General features: G+C 44.1%; 1 protein-coding gene across 1 annotated transcript; it reads left to right on the forward strand.

The window, feature by feature from the left end:
- Positions 1-446: 446 nt before the first annotated feature.
- Positions 447-15,583, forward strand: LOC103280108 (gastrula zinc finger protein XlCGF57.1). Its single transcript, XM_062973288.1, has 6 exons — positions 447-585; positions 6,231-6,738; positions 10,470-10,569; positions 11,031-11,110; positions 11,325-11,445; positions 14,097-15,583. Exons 2-6 carry the CDS (start codon positions 6,334-6,336, stop codon positions 15,116-15,118), a joined length of 1,728 nt encoding a protein of 575 aa, XP_062829358.1. The 5' UTR covers positions 447-585; positions 6,231-6,333; the 3' UTR covers positions 15,119-15,583.
- Positions 15,584-16,785: the final 1,202 nt, after the last annotated feature.

Consider the following 16,785-nt stretch of genomic DNA (forward strand, 5'->3'; position numbering starts at 1 on the left):
CGGAAGCTCTTTTACAGATAAGAGAAGTCTACGGCCACCAAGCAACGCACTCTGGGGAAAAGCCGTTCAAATGCTTGGACTGTGGAAAGGGCTTCAGACGTAAGACTCACCTCACAGGACACCAGAGAATCCACACAGGAGAGAAACCCTTTGAATGCTTGGAGTGTGGAAGAAGCTTCAGTCTGAAGAGAACCCTACATCTGCATCAAGTGACACACACAGGGGAAAAAACCATTTAAATGCCTCGATTGTGGTAAGAGTTTCTTGCGAAGGTCTGAACTCACGGCTCATCAAGCCGTTCAAGCTGGAGAGGAACCCTTTAAGTGTCTGGAGTGTGGAAGAAGTTTCAGTTGCAGGCAAAGCATGGTTGGCCACCAAATAATCCATACAGGAGAGAAGTCTTTTACATGCTTGGAATGTGGAAAGAGCTTCCTGAGGAAGACAGACCTCACGCGCCATCGAGCAACTCACACGAGGGAAAAATATTGACATGTTTGGAATGTGGGAAGAGTTTTTCTGAGAAAATCTGTCTCATTTCTCATCTAAAGGGCAAGCATTGAAGTGCTTAGGGTAGAAAGAGCTGTAGTAAGAAATACTCTCTTCTTTTTTCCCCTTAGCCAAACCACCAAAGGCCTGAACTTTTGTGATGGAAAGATGACTTAAAATAGTATTTCTTTGTGGTCCCCCCCCCCAAGGAATGATTAGAACTTCCTTTCTGAACATACATATTTATTTATTTCTCGTGTCAGAAGCGAACCGATTTGCAAACACAGAGATTTTTTTAAAGGAAAAAAACAACTTGGCATTAATACTAAATGTCTTTTGCCCAGTAACTGGCCACTTGGAGTGCCTCTGGTGTTGCTGTGAGAAGGTCCTCCATTGTGCATGTAGCAGGGCTCAGGCTGCATTGTAGTAAGTGGTCTGTAGCTTGCTCTTCTCTGTACTCACATGTTGCAGACTCCACTTTGTGACTCCATTTCTTAAGGTTGGCTCTGCATCTTGTGGTGCCAGAGCTCAGTCTGTTCAGTGCCTTCCTTGTTGCCCAGTATTCTGAACATACAGATTTCTTTTTGATGAAATATCAAATTTAAAAAATCGTTTCAGAAGTGATTGAGAACATACTTCAAGTTGCTTCTGGTGTAAGAGAATTGGCCATCTACAGGGACATCACCCAGGGGGCACCCGGATGTGTTACCATCCTGTGGGAGGTATGTCTCTCATGTCCTTGCATGAGAAGCTGGGGCTGACAGATGGGAGTTCACCCAGTCTCACAGATTCGAACTGCCAACCTTCAGATCTTCAGGTCAGCAGTTCATCCGGCACAAGGATTTAACTGATTGTGCCACTGCAGCTCCTAAATGTCAAATCAAGATTTCAAGCTGGACAACAATCATTGCCAGATCTAGGAATCATAAACAGAAATAGAATATATATCTGGGGCTGCCTAGGTTTCTGAGGACCTGCTGCCCCCTGCTTTCTCTCTTCTCCAATTCTCCAAAGGCCTGCCTCACAGTGTCTCTGTTGCAAGGCTCTGGGAACTATAGGTAGGCTCTTTCTTCCCTACCTTCATTTCCCCATATGCCTTCCTTTCCTTTCCTTTCCTTTCCTTTCCTTTCCTTTTCCTTTCCTTTCCTTTCCTTTCCTTTCCTTTCCTTTCCTTTCCTTTCCTTTCCTTTCCCTTCCTTCCCTTCCTTTCCCTTCCTTTCCTTTCCCTTCCTTTTCCTTCCTTCCTTCCTTCCTTCCTTCCTTCCTTCCTTCCTTCCTTCCTTCCTTCCTTTCTTTCCTTCCCCTCTCTCTCTCTCTCTCTCTCTCTCTCTCTCTCCCCCCCCCCCCCCAACCTCTCTGCCTTCTTTCTCCTATTCTTCATATCACCACCAGTCCTCTTAATTTCCGCTAGCAACAGCAAGACTATCCCTCTGGACAGCTAAACCAGGAAATTTATTTATTTATTATTTATTTATTACATGCATTTATACCCCGCCCTTCTCCCCGAGGGGACTCAGAGCGGCTTACATTCTGCCACAAGGGCCGGCAACAAGTATACTATAAAACAAAACAATTAAAACATGATAAAAAGTATACAAAAATTAAAACGCTGCAAGGCAGCGATATTGCACCATCCTCAGTCATTCAATACTGCTACAATTACAGATTTGCAATCCGATTACATCAGCCAATGAGCTTATTCGCTGAATGCCTGGGCGCAGAGCCAAGTTTTTAGTTTTCTTCTAAATCCCAGGAGGGATGGGGTTTGCCGGATATCGCTGGGGAGGGAGTTCCACAGCCGAGGAGCCACCACCGAGAAGGCCCTGTCCCTCGTCCCCACCAGCGGCGCCTGCGAGGCAGGTGGGATCGAGAGCAGGGCCTCCCTGGAAGATCTTAAGGTTCTAACGGGCTCATAGGAGGAGATACGTTCGGATAGATAGGCAGGACCAGAACCGTTTAGGGCTTTGTAGGTCAAAACCAGCACTTTGAATTGGGCTCGGTAGCATATCGGCAGCCAGTGGAGCTGGCTTAGCAGGGGGGTTGTACGCTCCCTGTAAGCCGCTCCCGTTATTAACCTGGCTGCCGACTGGATGCCCCCCCCCCCCCAACACACACAAAGGTCTTCCTCCAGGGGCAAACCAAGAATGGGCAACTTGGAAGTCCCTGAACAGACTCAGAAGCGGAGTGGGCAGATCAAAAGACAACCTGGCAAAATGGCACAACCTAGAAGAATCCTGCACCTTGTGCGACTGTGGAGCTGAACAGACAACTCCGCATCTGGGTTGCTGTGAGTTTTTCGGGCTGTATGGCCATGTTCCAGAAGCTTTCTCTCCTGATGTTTCGCCCACATCTGTATGCTTGCCCACAATGCCCTGCCTCATGCACAGAGGAAGAACTGTTTAAAGCTATGGACAATGCAGTCACAGTTGCCTGTTTTTATCAAAAATTATTTAGCCGCTTGTGTTCCCACTATTTTTTTTATCAGTTTTATACTTATTTATGCAATGCTTTTGACACGAAATGAATAAATGAATAAGCAGAACGCAAGGTGGCCCATTCCTCCTCAGTGGGACGTCAAGTAATCTATCTATACATGTAATAAAAGTGAAAATATCTATGTGTGTATGTGGCTGGGGTGCCCACTTCCACAGACAGGCTCCCGCTTCCACAAACCCACAGTACTGAGGAGCCACCAAAAGCACTCCCTCCAATGACATTTCAGGTTATAGTGGGTGCCATGATCATGTAGCCCAAACCTTGCCAATGTCTTCCCCAAACACCATACTGCCTGCCACCCAAGTGAAAGCTTTCATTCGGGGACAATTTCATCCTAGATGTTCTGTTTTTCCTCCACCAGAGATACCTCCCAGTGTTCGTTTCACTCTCCACTGGTGTGGAATTTGCATGACCGTGCCCACAGCCTCTCCCTTAACCCTTTCCTACTCTTTTCAACTCTGTCTACATAACAAACAGAGCAGCAACTGAACATACTGGAGTCTGGGGGATTGACTCCACATTATGGAAGTTGTAGTTCAACCTCCATCGAGTCAGACCCCCACTGACAATGGACCTGGACCACATTTGGCACAAAGAACCCCCATTACCAAAGAAAAATACTGGAGAGGCTTTGAGGGGAATTCACCTTGATTTATAGTTATTATAGTTATAGTTCACCTACATCCAGAGAGAACTGTGAACGCAAACAACAATGGATCTGCACCATACTCAATATGCCCAGATTCGAATACTGTCTGATTTGGGGTGGAATTGGCCTTGAAATTTGTTAGTTGTAGGTACTGGGATGTATAGTTCACCTGCAATCAAAGAGCTCTCCGAACCCCACTGGTGATGGACCTAGACCAGGCATGGACAAACCTTTTTGACTTGGGGCCAAGCAAGGAGAGTTTAGGGCCATTTGCCCACTGGTTGTGTTGTCAAAGGCTTTCATGGCCGGAATCACAGGGTTGTTGTGTGTTTTTTGGGCTGTATGGCCATGTTCCAGAAGTATTCTCTCCTAACGTTTCACCCACATCTATGGCAGGCATCCTCAGAGGTTGTGAGGTATATTATACTTCACAATATACCTCACAACCTCTGTTGTAATTGTAATTTTTTATGATTTATAATAGTCTTTTAAAGTTTATTGAAAAACCGCGAGACAGCGAATCCGCGAAAAATGAACCACGAAGTAGTGAGGGAACACTGTATATTAAACCCCACCTTCCTAGTTTCCAACAGATCTTATAACCTCTGAGGATGCCTGCCATAGATGTGGGCAAAACTTCAGAAGAGAATGCTTCTGGAACATTCTTTCACTGATTATTTTATGACCTAGGGGTTTGATTCATTAGTAAGATACAGACATGACCCTTCAAGTTTTAAAACCAAGGGACTGGGCAAGGAAGACACAATCTTTTAAGTAGATAACATTCTTATGTAACAGAGGATTAGGAAGTTATAATTTACCATTTATCAAAATAATCAGCTCAGAAACTAATTGAGAGTTCTAATTCTGCTGAGCATAATGAATTCATACACTAAGACAATAATGGCTAATACAGTAGAGTCTCACTTATCCAAGCTAAACGGGCCGGCAGAAGCTTGGATAAGCGTATTAAGGAGGAGGGATTAAGGAAAAGCCTATTAAACATCAAATTAGGTTATGATTTTACAAATTAAGCACCAAAACATCATGTTATACAACAAATTTGACAGAAAAAGTAGTCCAATACGCAGTAATGTTATGCTTTAATTACTGTATTTACAAATTTAGCACCAAAATATCATGATATATTGGAAACATTGACTACAAAAATGGCTTGGATAATCCAGAAGCTTGGATAAGTGAAGCTTGGATAAGTGAGACTCTACTGTATTTTTAATTTATTTTATTTTATTTACAGTATTTATATTCCGCCCTTCTCACCCTGAAAGGGACTCAGGGCGGATCACATTACACATACAGTAGAGTCTTGCTTATCCAACATAAACGGGCTGGCAGAACATTGAATAAGCGAATATGTTGGATAATGAGAGATTAAGAAAAAGCCTATTAAACATCAAAATAAGTTATGATTTTACAAATTAAGCACCAAAACATGTTATACAACAAATTTGACAGAAAAAGTAGTTCAATAGGCAGCAATGCTACGTAGTAATTACTGTATTTACGAATTTTAGCACCAAAATATCACAATGTATTGAAAACATTGACTACAAAAATGCGTTGGATAATCCAGAATGTTGGATAAGTGAGACTCTACTGTATAAGGCAAACATTCAATGCCTTAACATAGAACAAAGACAAAGACAAACGCGGGCTCCGAGCTGGCCTCGAACTCATGACCTCTTGGTCAGAGTGATTTGTTGCAGCTGGCTACTCAACAGCCTGCGCCACAGCCCGGGCAGTGTAATCATCACATTACACTGCAATAGATGACAAATGGGTTCATTGTTGCTCACCTCCAGGTAACTGACATCCACAACAGTATACATTGTAACATAACATACAGTAGTAATTGTGTAACATTTCTCAGTTGAATCCAATTAGCATAGGAGGGGACTGAAGAGCTCAAACCTTGCCTAAAGCAGGCCTGGGCAAACTTGGGCCCTCCGGGTGTTTTGGACTTCAACTCCCACAATTCCTAACAGCCCAAGTTTGCCCAGGCCTGCACTAATTCTTATTCTGACCTAAAAGGCCTTATCCTGTTCCTGGCAAAGAAACCTCTTTCTGTTCTTTTCTCTCGAGTGACTTTAGTATAAGTTTAGAAATCCTAAATTATTTCAGGTTAAAAAAAAGAGAAATGCAATCCATTTCAGTGGAAGCTGCTTCTCAGGAGAGGCTTTCTCGGAAACAGCTGGGAAAGAGTCCAGAGAGAAAATGCACCCGCTTCTTTCTTTCCTAAGGGAGAGATGTTCCTTGCCTGTCTTTGAAGGGTTAAAGCGAGTGAGGGGGAATCCTAGAAGGTAACAAGCAGTGTCCTCACAGCTTCCGCTACCTGTCCTAAAAGATTTGGTTTGAAAATGCAGAGAGGTTCTGGAGAGATTCAGAAAGGATGACAAAGAGACAGCAAAGGACCAAGCCATGGAGAAGACCCTGCCTGATGGTTTGGGTCTTTTGGAAGGAGAGGGCCCTCCCCTTGAATCCTTTCTGTCCAGATCAATAAGCCAGTCCTCCATGAAGCATTCAAGGTAAAACATTATCCAGCCTTGACATGAGTTCATTCATCTTGTTTTGTTTACAGGCCCTATCAGTTCTCCCAGTCCTTCCACTCTGAATGTCATTTGAGAGAAGAGGTGGACATATCTCCATCCAGACTGAAGGCAGCCTAGAAGCACAGAACTAAGATGGGAGAGCAAGAGCCAGCTGTGGCCCAGTTGGAAGTATTTTCTTCTGCTGTTGAGACAGAGAACAAAAGAGCAATAGAGGACCCTCGGAGGAAAGACCGGGAGAGCAATCTGCTCCATTCAGACTTTCAGTGCCAGCGCTTCCAGCGCTATGAGGAGGCCTTGGGGCCACGCAAGCTTTGCAGCCGCCTCCACTCTCTGTGCCGCCTGTGGCTGAAGCCTGAGGAACATACAAAGGCGGAGATGCTGGACCTGGTGCTCCTGGAGCAGTTCCTGGCCGTCCTTCCTGCGGAGATGGAGCGCTGGGTGAGGGAATGTGGGGCAGAGACCAGTTCCCAGGCCGTGGCTTTGGCTGAAGGATTCCTCCTGAGTCAGGAAGAGGAGAGGAAGCGGGAGAAGCCCCAGGTAAGAGACAAACAGAGAGATTAATCTTGTCGTTTGAAGGATGCAAGAATAATTGTTTTGGAGGATAATATTAAACTCCTTTTCCATATGTTATGGACATTTTCCAACTACGGGTGGCTTAGCCAGTAAAACAGGTGATTGCAATTTTAGCCTTCTGTATTCTTCAGGCCAAAATTATCACATTTAGATTCAGATAGCTAATTTTAAGAATAATGCAAAAAAGTTGGAACAAGTTCAGAGAAGCATTAGGAAAGGAGGACCCAGGTGTGTTCATCCTGGAAAGGAGACGTGGAGGGCCATGACTGCCCCCTTTGCATCCCCCAAGGGCTCTCACAGAGAGGAGGGGGCAGTCATCTCCGTTCCCTAGGGTAGTATAACCAGGGGTAATGATCTGAAGTCATAGGATGGTGAACTTTGAAGAGTAAAAGGAATATATTGAGAATTCCAGTAGTGTGTATTTCAGAGGAAGCAACAGACTGAATCATAGAATCATAGAATAGTAGAGTTGGAAGAGACCTCATGGGCCATCTAGTCCAACCCCCTGCTAAGAAGCAGGAAATCGCATTCAAAGCACCCCCGACAGATGGCCATCCAGCCTCTGCTTAAAAGCTTCCAAAGAAGGAGCCTCCACCACAGTCCGGGGCAGAGAGTTCCACTGCCGAACAGCCCTCACAGTGAGGAAGTTCTTCCTGATGTTCAGGTGGAATCTCCTTTCCTGTAGTTTGAAGCCATTGTTCCGTGTCCTAGTCTGCAGGGCAGCAGAAAATAAGCTTGCTCCCTCCTCCCTATGACTTCCCTTCACGTATTTGTACATGGCTATCATGTCTCCTCTCAGCCTTCTCTTCTGCAGGCTAAACATGCCCAGCTCTTTAAGCCTCTCCTCATAGGGCTTGTTCTCCAGACCCTTAATCATTTTAGTCGCCCTCCTCTGGACGCTTTCCAGCTTGTCAACATCTCCCTTCAACTGTGGTGGCCAAAATTGGACACAGTATTCCAGGTGTGGCCTGACCAAGGCAGAATAGAGGGGGAGCATAACTTCCCTGGATCTAGACGCTATTCCCCTATTGATGCAGGCCAGAATCCCATTGGCTTTTTTAGCTGCCGCATCACATTGTTGGCTCATGTTTAACTTGTTGTCCACGAGGACTCCAAGGTCTTTTTCGCACACACTGCTGTCAAGCCAGGCGTCCCCCATTCTGTATCTTTGATTTCCATTTTTTCTGCCGAAGTGAAGTATCTTGCATTTGTCCCTGTTGAACTTCATTTTGTTAGTTTCGGCCCATCTCTCTAGTCTGTCAAGATCGTTTTGAATTCTGCTCCTGTCTTCTGGAGTGTTAGCTATCCCTCCCAGTTTAGTGTCGTCTGCAAACTTGATGATTGTGCCTTCTAACCCTTCGTCTAAGTCGTTAATAAAGATGTTGAACAGAACCGGGCCCAGGACGGAACCCTGCGGCACTCCACTTGTCACTTCTTTCCATGATGAAGACGACGCATTGGTGAGCACCCTTTGGGTTCGTTCGCTTAGCCAATTACAGATCCACCGAACCGTAGTTTTGTCTAGCCCACATTTTACTAGTTTCTTTGCCAGAAGGTCGTGGGGGACTTTGTCGAAGGCCTTACTGAAATCCAGGTACGCTACATCCACAGCATTCCCTGTATCGACCCAACTCGTAACTCTATCGAAAAAAGAGATCAGATTAGTCTGGCATGACTTGTTTTTGGTAAATCCGTGTTGACTATTAGCAATGACCGCATTTGTTTCTAAGTGTTTGCAGACCACTTCCTTAATGATCTTTTCCAGAATCTTGCCTTGTATTGATGTGAGGCTGACCGGACGGTAATTGTTTGGGTCGTTCTTTTTTCCCTTCTTGAAGATAGGGACCACATTCGCCCTCCTCCAATCTGCTGGGACTTCTCCTGTTCTCCAAGAACTCTCGAAGATGATTGCCAGTGGTTCTGAAATAACTTCCGCTAATTCCTTCAATACTCTTGGATGTAGCTGATCTGGCCCTGGGGACTTGAATTCGTTTAGAGAGGCCAAGTGTTCCTGGACAACTTGTTTCCCTATTTGGAGTTGGATTTCCTCCAATCCTTCGTCCATTCCATGTTGCTGAGGTTGAAGATGGCTTTCTTTTTGTGAGAAGACCGAGGCAAAGAAGGCATTAAGCAGTTCTGCCTTTTCCCTGTCCCCTGTCACCATCACCCCATCTTCTCCTTGCAGTGGCCCTATCGCCTCCTTTTTCTTCCTTTTTCTACCAACGTAAGCAAAAAAGCCTTTTTTGTTGTTTTTTATGTCCCTGGCAAGCCTGAGCTCATTTTGCGCTTTAGCCTTGCGAACCTTTTCCCTACAGGTGTTGGCTATACGTTTGAATTCTTCTTTGGTGATTTCTCCCCTTTTCCACTTCTTGTGCATGTCACTTTTGAGCTTTAGCTCAGTTAGAAGTTCTTTGGACATCCATTCTGGCTTCTTTGCATTTGTCTTATTTTTCTTCTTTGTTGGCACTGTTTGCATTTGCGCCTTGAGTATTTCACTTTTGAAAAACTCCCATCCATCCTTAACTCCCTTGTTTTTTAATATTGGCGTCCATGTAATTCCTTCATTTTTTGGAAGTCAGCTCTCTTAAAGTCCAGAATGCGTGTTTGACTTGTCTTAGTTTCAGCATTCCTTTGTATTGCAAACTGCAGGAGCACATGGTCACTTGCCCCTAAGGATCCAACCACTTCAACTGTATTGATCAGGTCTTCCACATTTGTTAAGATTAGATCAAGAGTTGCTGATCCCCTTGTTGCCTCTTCTACCTTCTGGACCATAAAATTGTCTGCAAGGCAAGCGAGAAATTTGTTGGACTTTGTACTCTTGGCCGAGTTTGTTTTCCAGCAGATATCGGGATAATTGAAATCGCCCATGACTACTATATCTCTTCTTTGTGCCTGTTTGGTCAGCTGTTGACAGAAAGCTTCATCAAGTCCTTCATCCTGACACGGAGGTCTGTAGTAGACACCCACAACAAGGTCTTTTTGAGTCCCGGTTCCCTTGATTCTTATCCAGATGCTTTCAAGTTGGTTTCCCGGATTACAGTCTTGCATTTCTTCTGCAACGTAACTGTTTTTGACATATCAAACTACTCCCCCTCCTCTCCCCTTTGTTCTATTTCTGTGAAAGAGGTTATAGCCCTCAATGGTTAAATTCCAGTGATGGGAGTCATCCCACCAGGTTTCAGTGATGCCTATGACATCGTATGTGTGGTGCTGTGCTAAGAGTTGGAGTTCGTCTTGCTTATTTCCCCTGCTCTGAGCATTAGTGTAAAGACATGTAAGCCCCTGTGACCTCCCCTTGAGCTGTTTATTTGGGATTATTGTGCTCTCTGTACTTGGTCCTTGCTGTGTTTGTGCAGCCCTCTGACTGAGCCACTTCTGAATATTCTTTCCCTAAAAAATTGTATGTTATTCACAGGTAGAGATAACTCGACAGGCACTGAAAGCATAGACATACAGACTTAAGTTACTTAGCCCGAGAGCCCCTCGAGGGTAGCCCCAAATTACAACCCCAGGATTACGTAAAGTACTTCCTTCATCTTAGCAATAGCCCTTCCACTTCAGATCAAGTCCTGAAGAAAACCAGTCTTGGGTCCCAACCATAACCCAAGCGGTCTGGAACAGGTTGCAGAAAGAGAGCCCTCCCTCCTTTTCTAATCTGTCTTTTTTCTTTCTGATCTGTGCTGCTTGTCCAGGTGCAGGATTCATTTGCAGATGAGACCGGTCAGGTTGAGGAGTCTCCTTCAGACACCATGTGCGTTGCCCAGACTGGAAATGGAGACTCTATCACAATTGGTAAGAGATGGGCAATGCATCTTCTTGCTTGCTCACCTACTCTTGCGTAAACCTAAAATGTCTGAGCAGTGTGAATGGGAAAAAAATGGGGAGCCTGGTATCGTAAGAATAATGCTGACCAGAGACATTTCTCTACAATACTAATTTGTGCCACCTTCAAAGTGATTTGATTCCTTTGCTTCTCTCTGGATATTTATAGCAGTGAATGTGCTCTTGGCTACATTGGCACAACTACAGAAACTAGTACAGTCAACCCTCTACATTTCCTGGGCTTAGGTCGCAACACCCTGGTAAAACAAAATAGTCCATGTTAAAGTCCTGGGACCAAAATCCAAGGAGGGAGTTTAAAAAAGAGTCACGGGGCAAGAGGAGAGTCGCAGGCTTCTGAGGGAAGGAACTGTGGGGCAGCCTGGAAAAGGGACTGATCTCATCCTCCCTGATGTCTTTCCTCTCTTTTACAGGCAGTGAAACATGGGGAATTGATAGTAGCACGACTTTCCATGATTGTCTTCTAAGAAGAGATTCTGCGGGACCAGATCAGGTAGGCAGCAGGATCCCTGGAGGGGAGGGGAAGACGAGTCTCCTTGTCCCTTGAATATTGCCCTGCCTCTAAATGAACCTCTTTCTTCTACATTCCTTCAATCCAAGATGTTTTCAATGAATGAGTTATTCAAAGACATAAATCACAAATGGTCTGGTTTTTTTCTGACTTGGATGGCACGTTCTCCTCGCAGATAACATTTTTTTGTCTTCAGGTGACTTTTGAAGATGTGTCTGTGGATTTCTCAGAGGAGGAGTGGGCCCTCTTGGATCCAAGCCAAAAAGCCTTGCACCAGCAAATCATGGAGGAGAATTTAGGGATTGTGTCATCACTGGGTAAGGCTCCATTATGCTTGCTGTTAACCAAATCAGTTTACAAGTTCTAAAAATCATCCAGTGCTGATCTCCTCCTCTGAAGCCATAGAAAACACGTTCATTCCATATCCCATATCTAGGCACATGCATATTTCCCATCCACCAACCATTCTTGTGATGGTGGTGGAAGTGAGATAAGGGCTTCTGAGGATCCTAGTGCCAAGTAGGTTTGTACAACGAGATACAATCAATCAAATAGCATGGACCTGAGCCACATAGGTCTTTATAGGTTATAACCAGCTACAGCGTCCTATTTTAAAAGTGTTTTGATTGAATAGCTGTCACTTGGATCTGGTTTCGCTGTGACATAAGAGCAGCATTTTGAGTTAAGTGCCAGCGCCAGAAGGAGCACCAGTGCAATAGTACAGGGCTTTAAGATTTCAAGGGAGCAGCCTCCGAGCCTTGTACTTCTGTCTGCTTTGGGAGACTGCTGTCTGCTTTGCTCTTGTCTGCTTTGAGGAACTTTGGGTTAGTTTATTTTGTGTTGTTTTTATTCCTGGTATTTTTTGCTTCATGAAGAGAGAGGGAAAGAGAGCGAGGGAGGCTGGAATGAGGACAGGAAGAAGAAAAGGATGCTTCTGCCTCTTCACTTTGTGCTTCCTTGCCACAACTTTGTGCTTCTACCATTTCAAAGCTGATCTTCCTTTTTATTGTTCCATCTGAATGTGCATGTACCACCATGGGCAGGTCTAACTTCTCAAGGAACAGATGCAGTTGGTGCACAAATTTAAAATGTGCAAGGCAATCCTGGCCATGCATAAAACCTGGGCCTCCAGATTCCATGCCAAGTCCAGGGACCACCTCTCCCAAACCAGACCTGTGTCTTCAGTGGTATTATAACTCCATCCAGCAAAAACTGAATTGCTATTCTCTGATCTGCTTTTCGACTGACCAGTAGCACCTCTGTCTAGTCTAGGTTAAGTTTCAATTTGTTGCCCTTCTCCAGCTCTTTACTGATGCATACACATGGCACCACACTCCAAAACTCTGAATGAGCTCTCCCATATATAAATTGCATGGGGGGAAAACAGATGCCTGTGGGATCCCACAGACAATGGGCAAGGGGTCGAACAGGAATCCCCCAGCAGCACTTTCTAGGTTTGCCTATCCAGGAAAGAATAGAGCCACTGTAAAATGTCTCCATTTATTTATTTATTTATTGCATTTCTATATTGCTTTTCTCACCCCTGGGGGGACTCAAAGTCATTTACAGCATAATAAATGGCAAGATTCAATCTCTCTCTCTCTCTCTCTCTCTCTCTCTCTCTTGCTCTCTCTCTCTCTCTCTCACACACACACACAGATATATATATATATATATATATATATATATATATATATATATTTATAGAGAGAGAGAGAGAGAGAGAGAGAGAGAGGGAGGGAGATCTAAAATAACATGAAGCCAAACAGACCAGGAATAAAAAACACACAAAATCAACTGACCCAGAATTCCTCAAAGTGGACAAGGGCATGAGGCATGGAGGCTGCTCCTTTGAAGCTCTAAAGTCCTGTACTCTGGCACTAACTCTCCCTCTGGTACTAACACTTAACTCAAAATGCTTCTCTTATGTCAAACACAGGCCAAGCGATGCCTCTAAACCCAAAACACTCTTAAGTTGGGATGCCCTTAGGTCAAGGTTCCACTGTGTATAGATTGCTCCATAAACAAAAAGGTAATACAGTAGAGTTCTGGTTATCCGACATCCAGTTATCCGACGTACCGTATTGTCCAACGTGCCATGCCAGGCCACATGGTCTGTTGCTAAGCAGCAAGCATGCACTGGGACATCTCTAAACGGGGCGTTTGGTGGTGGGAAGAGGCTCTTCCCTTCGCCAAGCACCCGGCCCTTTGGAGAGGCCTTGGTGCGTGTTGCTAAGCAGCAAGCACGCACCAGGGCTTCTCTACCCGACAGTTCCGGTTATCTGACATTCGGCCCGCCCGTTTAAGTCTGATAACCGGAACTCTACTGTACAATAAATGCCAAAGACTCAGGGGTTAAAATGGAAGAAATGAGATTTCATCAATAATGTAAGGATACAAAAACAGAGACAGAATGTCAAACCGTAAGTCTGTGCAATTTCATTTAACCCCTTTTAAAAAGGCAACTTCATTCTCACAACCTCTGAGGATGCCTGCCATAGATGTGGGCGAAACGTCAGGACAGAATACTTCTGGAACATGCCATACAGTCCGGAAAACATACAACAACCCTGTGATCCCGGCCATGAAAGCCTTCGACAACATATTGAACTTCATTCTGTCTTCTAATCTATATGCTGATGTTTGTTCTGCTGCCTGATGCCCTGAGGTTAAGTTCACCTACCTTTGCGGCATCAGGCAGATCAAGGGTTTTCACCTTTCTTGTGCCAGCAGTACAGGGGACGCCAGAGAAACCAGGGCTAAAGAAAACAGCTCTATTTTCCCCAGCCGTGGTTGCATTATAATTTACTGTGAGACTTATATCCTGGTGTAATATTTAGAGTTTTTATCTTAACAGCCATTGTTGGAAAGGGCTGTGGGAAAGAGATGTCTTGACTAAATGCATTTTGTAATATATATCAATCTAATATAAGCTTTTATTTTCAATGCATGGTCACCATGTAAATAGAGAAGACACCATCTAAGAATCTGGAATACGGACAGAATTTCAATTGGAAGGAAACACTTGCCTTTTGTAAAACAACTCACACAAGACATAAACCATTTAAATGCTTGGAGTGCAGAAAGAGCTTCAGTCAGAAGAGAAACCTTATTTGCCACCAGGCAACTCACACAGGGGAGAAGCCATTTAAATGCTTGGAGTGTGAAAAGAGCTTCACTCACAAGAGAAACCTTATTCGTCATCAGGCAACTCATACAGGGGAGAAGCCATTTACATGTTTGGAGTGTGGAAAGAATTTCTGTTCGAAGGCAGTCCTTGTTCATCACCAAACAAGTCACACAGGAGAGAAGCCGTTTAAATGCTTGGAGTGTGAAAAGAGCTTCAGTAACAAGAGTTACCTTATTCGTCATCAGGCAACTCATACAGGGAAGAAACCATTTAAATGTTTGGAGTGTGGAAAGGATTTCTATCAGAAGGGAGGCCTTATTCGTCATCAGTCAACCCATACAGGAACGAAGCCATTTAAATGTTTAGAGTGTGGAAAGAGCTTTAGTCAGAAGGGAGGCCTTGTTCGCCATCAGGCAACTCACACAGGAGAGAAGCCATTTAAATGCTCAGAGTGTGAAAAGAGCTTCTGTCAAAAGACAGACCTTGTTTGCCATCAGTTAGCTCACACAGGAGAGAGACCATTTAAATGCTCAGAGTGTGGTAAGAGCTTCTTCCAGAAATCAAACCTTGTTCGTCATCAGGCAACTCACATAGGGAAGAAACCATTTAAATGCTCAGAGTGCGGAAAGAGCTTCAGTCAGAAGGCAGACCTTGTTCGTCACCAGAAAGCTCACACAGGACAGAAGCCATTTCAGTGCTCAAAGTGTGGAAAGACCTTCAGTCAGAAGGGAGTCCTTGCTCATCATCAGGCAGCCAATGCAGGAGAGAGACCATTTAAATGCTTGAACTGTGGGAAAACCTTCTGCCAGAAGACAGAGCTTGTTTGCCATCAGAAAACTCACAGGACAGAAGCCATTTAAATGATCAAACTGTGGAATGTGCTTCAGTCAGGAGGCAGTCCTTGTTTATCATTTGGCAACTCAAACAAGAGAGAGACCATTTATATCAGTGGTTCTCAACCTTCCTAATGCCGCAGCCCCTTATTACAGTTCCTCATGTTGTGGTGACCCACAACCATAACAGTATTTTTTATTGCTACTTCTTAATTGTAATTTTGCTACTATTATTAGTTGTAATGTGAATATCAGATATGCAAGATTTCATTCACTGGACTAAATTTGGCAAAAATACCCCATATGCCCAAATTTGAATACTGATGGGGTTGGGAGGAGGTTGATTTTGTCATTTGGGAGTTGTAGTTGCTAGGATTTACAGTTAACCTACAATCAAAGAACATTCTGAGCTCCACTAACGATGAGATTGAACCAAACCTGGCACACAGAACAGCCATGACCAACAAAAAATACTGGAAGAGTTTGGCTGGCATTAACTACATCTAGTTACTGATGTAACTAGATGTAGAGAGCACATCTAGAGAGCACTGTGGACTACATCTAGAGAGCACTGTGGACTACAAAAAATGATGGATTGGAACCAAACTTGACACGAATACTCAATGTGCTCAAATTTGAACACTGGTGAAGTTTGGGGAAAATAGACCTTGACATTTGGGAGTTGTAGTTGCTGGGATTTATAGTTCACCTACAATCAAAGAGCCCCTTGAATTCCACCAATGATAGAATTGGGCCAAATTTCCCACACAGAATTACCGTGACCAGCAGAAAATACTGGAGGAATTTGGGTTCCTAAAACCATAAGAATTATGTGTTTTTTGATGGTCTTTGGCGACTCCTCTAAAACCCCCCTCGTGACCCCCCAGGGGTCCCAGCCCCCAGGTTGAGTAAAACTGATTTATATGTTTCGATTCTGCAAAGAGTTTCAGTTAGAAGGGAATCCTTGTTCATCATCAGGCAGCACACATGTTTTGTAGTCAATGTTTTCAATATATTGTGATATTTTGGTGCTGAATTCGTAAATACAGTAATTACAACATAACATTACTGCGCATTGAACTACTTTTTCTGTCAAAGTTGTTGTATAACATAATGTTTTGGTGCTTATTTTGTAAAATCATAACCTAATTTGATGTTTAATAGGCTTTTCCTTAATCCCTCCTTATTATTCAAGATATTTGCTTATCCAAGCTTCTGCCGGCCCGTTTAGCTTGGATAACTGAGACTCTATTGCAGGGGTCCTCAAACTTTTTAAGTGGAGGGCCGATTCACATTCCCTCAGATTGTTGGGGAGCTGGAATATGATGAAATAGTCCAAAATTAGGAGTGTTGTTGTGCGCCTTCAAGTCATGTCAGACTTAGGTCAACCCTAAGTCTAAAGTTTAGGACAGGGGCCAGGTAAAGGACCTTAGAGGGCCATTGTTTGGGGACCCCTGATCTAGACGATCTCATAAGACCATAGGCAAGCAAAGAGACCTCCAAAGACCATCTAAGTGGTCTCATAAGACCATAAGTAAGGAAAGAGACCCTCAAAGCCCATCTAGACGGTCTCATAGGACCATAGGTAAGGAAAGTGACCTCCAAAAGCCATCTAGATGGTCTCATAAGGCCATAGCTAAGCAAAGAGGCCTCCAAAGACCATCTAGATGATCTCATAAGACCATAAGTAAGGA

The sequence above is a fragment of the Anolis carolinensis genome, chromosome 2 (genome assembly GCF_035594765.1).
Source record: "Anolis carolinensis isolate JA03-04 chromosome 2, rAnoCar3.1.pri, whole genome shotgun sequence".
NCBI lineage: Eukaryota > Metazoa > Chordata > Lepidosauria > Squamata > Dactyloidae > Anolis > Anolis carolinensis.